The sequence below is a fragment of the Apodemus sylvaticus genome, chromosome 17, assembly GCF_947179515.1.
Source record: "Apodemus sylvaticus chromosome 17, mApoSyl1.1, whole genome shotgun sequence".
Lineage (NCBI taxonomy): Eukaryota > Metazoa > Chordata > Mammalia > Rodentia > Muridae > Apodemus > Apodemus sylvaticus.
Genome location: NC_067488.1, coordinates 42323046 through 42329045, shown reverse-complemented (window position 1 = coordinate 42329045; position 6000 = coordinate 42323046). Strand labels below are relative to the sequence as shown.

At 55.7% G+C, this 6000-nt stretch overlaps 1 protein-coding gene across 6 annotated transcripts in view; it reads left to right on the top strand.

The window, feature by feature from the left end:
* The first annotated feature begins 556 nt into the window (after window positions 1–556).
* The window catches only part of Ago2 (argonaute RISC catalytic component 2), an 86215-nt gene continuing 80771 nt past the window's right edge, over window positions 557–6000 (top strand). For all 6 annotated transcript variants that reach the window (XR_007973975.1, XR_007973973.1, XR_007973974.1 and 3 more), the window contains exon 1: window positions 557–758. Coding sequence is in view for 1 of the 6 variants with exons in the window: in XM_052161392.1 (XP_052017352.1) it covers window positions 737–758 (22 nt within the window). In the remaining 5 variants the exon portion in view is untranslated. The remainder of the gene's footprint in view (window positions 759–6000) is intronic.

Below are 6000 nucleotides of genomic sequence, written 5' to 3'. Positions count from 1 at the left end.
CTCGCATTTGCTGGGGGCTTCTTCCTTGGTGCTTTATTAGGATTATCTAGGTTGTCGAGCCGCGCCGGGAGGTGGCGGTGTGGTCACACGCACGGCTCTGGCCGCGTCCAAGTTCAAGCTCTGGGTGGGGAGCTAGCTTCCCGTCGCCGTTTCGTTAATAACTTAAAGAGCCAGGCTGAGGTGCAGGGGCGGGTGCGCGGCGGGACGCAGCCGAGGCTCTGCCACTCGGCGCGGGAGGACTCCGACTCTGGTCGCAGAGCCGGGCTGGCCGCGCCCGGAAACCAGACGTCGCCTCGCTCGGCCGCAGGAAAGGTCTCGGTCCGCGTGCCCCGGGTCGCTTCTGGGGGTCCCTCGTCCAGGACAAGCACGCGGGGGGCCGCCACCGCGATCCCCCCCATCCCGCCGGCGCGCGCCACCTCCAGACTCCCCCCGCCCCCTCTTCTCCCTGCCACCTTCCCTCCTCCCCGCCCTCTCCTCCCTCCCTCGCTCCTTCCCTCCCCGCCGTCCCCTCCCTCGTCGTCCCTCTCGCCCCTCCTCCTCCCCTCCCTCCTCCCGCTCCCCTCCCCCTCCGCTCCCCGCCGCCTCCGCCCGCCGCCCCGGCAGCGTCGGGTAAACCTGTTCTGCTAGGCGGCCGCGCCGGGGCGGATCTAGCGGCCGGTGGCTCCTGGCGGCTCGCGGCGTCGGGGCCCGTGGAGCGCGCGGCCGGCCCTCGGCCGCAGCCCTCCGCACCGCCACCATGTACTCGGGAGCCGGCCCCGGTGAGTCCGCGCGGCGCCCGCACTCGTGCCGCGGCGGTTGGCGGTTGGCGGGCGGGGCAGGCGAGGGCGGCGGGGCCTCTGGGGGCCGCGGCGTTGCCTCGGGGCGGCCGGGCAGGGCCTCGGGGCGGGGAGGCCCAGTGCACCCGAGCGGCGTCGCCGGGACGTGCGTGGGGGCCCGGACCCGGGCCCGGCCTGCAACGGGTCTCCGTCCTCCCGCAGCGCTCCTCCCGCCGTCCCCCAAGCGCAGAGCTGTGGGGCCCAGCACGCGGGGCCTGGGGCGAGGAGCTGGACGGCTCGGGAACCGAACCCCGGGGCCCCGGGACCGCGATCGGTCGCTTTGGACGCAGTTCCACGCCGGGCAGCCGCCCTCCCCATTCAAGTGCTGATCGCCCTGCGAGCTGCTAGCGGAGCGGGTGGCCGCCGTGGCACCCCTTCCCACCAGCCTGCCCGTTTCTCTGGAAAAGTTCCAGAAAACTTAAAAACACGAACGCATTTTCCCACCCCGCTTCTCGAGCAGAGCGGAGGGCGGTTTACTCGCGGGGTTGAGAAAACAAGTGTCGGGAGGCTTTTTCGCCTTCTCCCGCCAGGCACGTGGCTCCATTTCCCGGCTGCCCCGCCGCTTGCTCGGGCTCAGCCTGCCCCCCTTTGTCCGCCAGGCTGTACTTGGCGCCCGCGGGCCCTCCCTGCTGCCCACCTGACCTAGTGGTTCGGCCCTGGGGCCTCCCCAGACTCCTTCACTGTGGGGTCTGGAAGCCTCCCAGCGCCTCCCGGGTTCCCTACGGTGCCTGCTCCCGAGCCTAGTGCGCCTCCTCTCCTGATGTCATAGAGCTCCTCGAATGCCCACTGACCAACTTCTAAATGCGCTAAAGGGCTTCCCAGCAATTTGAAGACGCTTTTAACCTTGCGTTTGGGAGGTGCCCGGGTCCTAGGGATAGATGTTGGGGTCTGGAGGTCCCTGCGAAATGGCCAGGGCAGCCTCCTGCCAGATTGGGAATCCCCCCCCCACCCCACCCCCAACGCCCTCCCCAGCTCAGCGCTGTGGAAGAACCCAGAAAACCTTCCTTAGCTCCGAATTTGTACGTTTTTCCAGAGTGTCAGATTTTAGTGACTTCCTTGGGGACGAGGCTAGCCTTTCTCTATTTTTGCGTGTTCATCTTTCAGCTTACCATAGTGGGTCTTTCTAAAGACAGGCAGTGGAGGCTCAGAGAGGTTTAAGAGCCAGACCTTTAACATCCGGGAGCCAGCGAGCATTAGGGCAACCTGTTTGAGCAGCCGTCTAGAAGTGGGTCCCAGTCCGTTTGACCTTGACCCGCTGTTGGGAGCACTTGTTTGGTGTGGATTAGACCAGTAGGTTCCCAGATCGGGTGGAAGTAAGAGCCTACTGTGTGTTCTGCAAGGGGATCTTTGTTGTCTTTTGAAAAAGAATGCCGTAGCCTTCTGGATCAACCGGTTCGTTTTGGTCACTGGCAGCTTTGAAGATGGCTGCTGCTGCGTGGGCCTCCGCATTGTGGCCTAAGGGATAGACAGTCCCCTCTAACCAAGAAAGCCTTGGGTGAGAAAAGAGAGCCTGTAGGGTAATTCTTGGCTAATGGCAGGCTGGGAAGGATCCCAAGTTTCAGGTGGACCAGTGTCTGTAATCGTGAAGCTGGAGCGCAGCTCCATTTTATTGCACATACCAAGGCTTTTAATTCTGTTTACAAGGAAACACCCCCTCCCATCTCTTCAAAGAGACGCCATCATATTTTCAAGTTTAGGAGAATGGAAGGCCATTGGATCTGAATTATAGGAAAGTTAGAGAGTTTTGCTGTTTCTGAGCTTGATGGGGGTAAATACTTAGTAAATTAACTTTAAAAATAGAATTCACAGTGGGTTCTCATTGTGTCTGTGACAATGGTGTTACGTGTGCGAGGTTGCACGGCGGGGGGCCAAGGTTCAGAACCTCGCAGGATTTTTTTTCCCTTCCTGTGCTATTGGGAATGGTTAGTGATTTAGAGAAGGTAAAATTCTCTACCCCTCCCCCCAATCTTCCTAGATAGTGGGTTCTAGGTGGGGTCCCCCCACCCAAGGATCTTAAACTGTCTGGGTGGAGCTTTACTTCCTGCTAGGAGAGGCTCCTGCATTATATAGCCCAGGGGTATTTGCTACAAAATAACCTCTGTGACAGTGGAAACCCGGTTGCGAGTTGCCAATCAGGACTGAGTCTTTGATCATCCCTGTGGTCTCCAATGGGAGCAGTTAGCCCTCCCCCTCCCCCGCTCGCCCCAGGTCACAGTTTTGTCTGTGGGTCCACTGCAGCCTGGCGGCCTGTGTGCCGCAGGGAAATCTCCGCCAACAGCTGGAGGGCACAGCCGGGTGGCCCCGCACTTGTGGGAAATCTCACCCCCCCACCCTCCCACCCCTGCCCCCCAGTAGCTTGTGGAGGAATTTAAATAAGTGTTCAGGAGAAAAGATGTAAAAGCTTTGGTTTACACATTCTTAAGAAGCAACATTTTGTAACTTTTGACTTTCTCTGTCAACACCATTGGGTTTATTCTTTACAAGTGAAGAGGCTGGGGCTGCCAGCATGATAGATAAAAATGTTTCTTTTTTTCCCTTCTTTTAATTTTATGAATTGCTATTGTAGGAACTGTATCCCACGATTTTTTTAAAATCTACCATGAGGTAATTTTACAAACATGAAAGCAAGGTGTCAAAGGATTTTGCTTCTCCTGCAGCTGTCAGTGTTCCCACCTTGTTCAGCTGTCCATTTGGGTCCTAAAACACATTCCAGACCTGTCATTTCGTCGTCGTCGTCGTGCTTGCGTGCACTGTGTGAGGGAATTGCCCCCTCCCTCCCTTTTCTGAGACAATGTGGGTTGTGTAGCCCAGGCTGGTCTCAAACTCCTCTTCCTGTCCCTGCTTCCCGATTGGGATTACAGGTCACTGTGATGGGCTGTCACTCGCGTTATGAAGGTTCAGAATGAGCACCGCCCACTGCCTTTGGCTTCAGAAACATGGTTGCAATTGGCTTGCTTTGTAGATTTATGTGTATTTATATGTATGCTGGTGTTTGTATGTATGTATATATGTATGTACCTCATGTGTACATTGCCCCAAAGGCCAGAAGAGGGCATGGAGTCTTCTGGAAGTGGAGTCCCAGGCAGGTGAGTTTCCATGTGGGTGCTGGGGATTGACCCTGGTGAAGGAGTCAGGGTTACTAGGATGAAGGAGTCAGCAGGATGATGAGGCTTAAAGGTGGGGGGTATAGGGGTTAGGTGAGTGTGGCTAGGCTGCGTGGGGGAAGGTGTCCAGGCGGGCCCTTGCCTGGGCACCTCTGCCCCTGAGGGACCACACACACAAAGACATGGTATAGAATAGAGTTTATTCAGAATAGGGGATGGGAGTTAGTGAGAGAGAGAGAGAGAGAGAGAGAGAGAGAGAGAGAGAGAGAGAGAGAGAGGAGACCGGCCATGACCACGTGGAGGGGGGGAAGAGCCCCAGGGGCAGAGAGGTGAGAGTATGTGGGAGAGCGGTGAGCAAAAAAAGAGAGGAGGGGCAAGTAGCCCCTCTTATAGTGGGCCAGATCTCTGGGGCGGGGCATACCTGGCTATTGCCAGGTAGGTGTGGGGTGGAGCTTAGACAAAACCCCAACACCTGGCCCCTCCCTGTAAGAGCAGCCAGTGCTCTTAACTGTGGATCCACCTGTCCAGCCCCTAAAATTGATGTTAGGATATGAAGTTAGTAGAACACGTGCATTTGCTCTCCTGTCTTCTAAATCTTTCCTGGTTTTGTTTTTGTGGAAAGAGCATCTTATTATACAGCCTGGGCGGGCTCTCAGCTTGCTTCTGTTCCCGTGGGGAGAGCCGATGTGTGCCCTCAGACCAGCTTTCCTATCTGCCTGGCCTTCGGAGTCCTGCTGCCTGCTCGCCTGTTCTGGGAGGGGCTGATGGAGACCCACCTGCTCATTCTGACTCCCTTGTCCTGAGGGTGTTTTGTTTGTTTTTGTTTGTTTTTTGTTTTGCACAGGTCATTTTGAATGTAAAATTCATAGTTGCTGCAGGAGCCTATTTCTTTTCTTTCGTTAAAAAAATATTTATTTTATGTGAATACACTGTCTCTTCAGACACACTAGAAGAGGACATCGGATCCTATTACAGATGGTGTGGACCACCACGTGATTGCTGGGATTTGAACTCAGAACCTATACGGAAGAGCAGTCAGTGCTCTTAAACACTGAGTCATCTCTCCGGCCTCCCCCACCCCCCCACTTTTTTTTGGTTCTTTTTCGAGACAGGGTTTCTCTGTATAGTCCTGGCTGTCCTGGAACTCACTCTGTAGACCAGGCTGGCACACGCCCAGTTCCCCATTTTATTATAAATTTTTATTTTTTATGTATATGAGTACACTTTCACTGTCTTCAGACGCACCAGAAGAGGGCGTCAGATCCCATTACAGATGGTTGTGAGCCACCATGTGGTTGCTGGGAATTGAACTCAGGAGCTCTGGAAGAGCAGCTGGTTCTCTTAACTGCTGAGCCATCTCTCTCTCCAGCCCTGGAGCCTATCCCAGCATGGCCTGTTTCTACACTTTCCACACACCTCAGTCAACACAAAGAAAGTCGAGGCCAGGATGATGATGTTGCCCAAGGTGGATTTTTTTTCCTTCCCTAGTTTTGGGCTCAGGTGTGAGGTGAGGAGCCCTGGTCTGTCTTTTGTGGTCTCTCCCTTTATCTACAGCAACTGTGTGTACCCTGCAGCTTTGCCGCAGCAGCACACTACCTCAGGGCAGTGAGGCGAGGCTGGCCCAGACCCAGCCTTCGGCTTTGAGTCATCCTTTCATTTTGGATGGTTAAAGTGAAGCTCTTGCTCTGGTAACGTAGTCTCAAGCTACAACCAATTTCCCTTTTCACTTTTAAGGGCAAACCCTGGTCCCCTTGCTCTTTGAGCCCACACACTGGGATCTCCTATCTGTTCCTTTTTTGGTTTTTGTTTTTTTTTTTTTTTGGTTATTTGAGACAGGGTTTCTCTGTGTAGACCTGGCTGTCCTGGAATTCACTGTGTAGACCAGGCTGGCCTCAAACTCAGAAATCCTCCTGCCTCTGCCTCCCAAGTGCTGGGATTAAAGGCGTGGCCACCACCCCCCAGCTATCTGTTTTCTCAGTAGAGCTGAGCAGGGTTCTTCATCTAAACTGGGAGCTTTCTCCCGTCAAGTGAGGTACTGGGACTGCAGGCAGATGCAGAGGGCCACCCCAAACCAGGCGTGG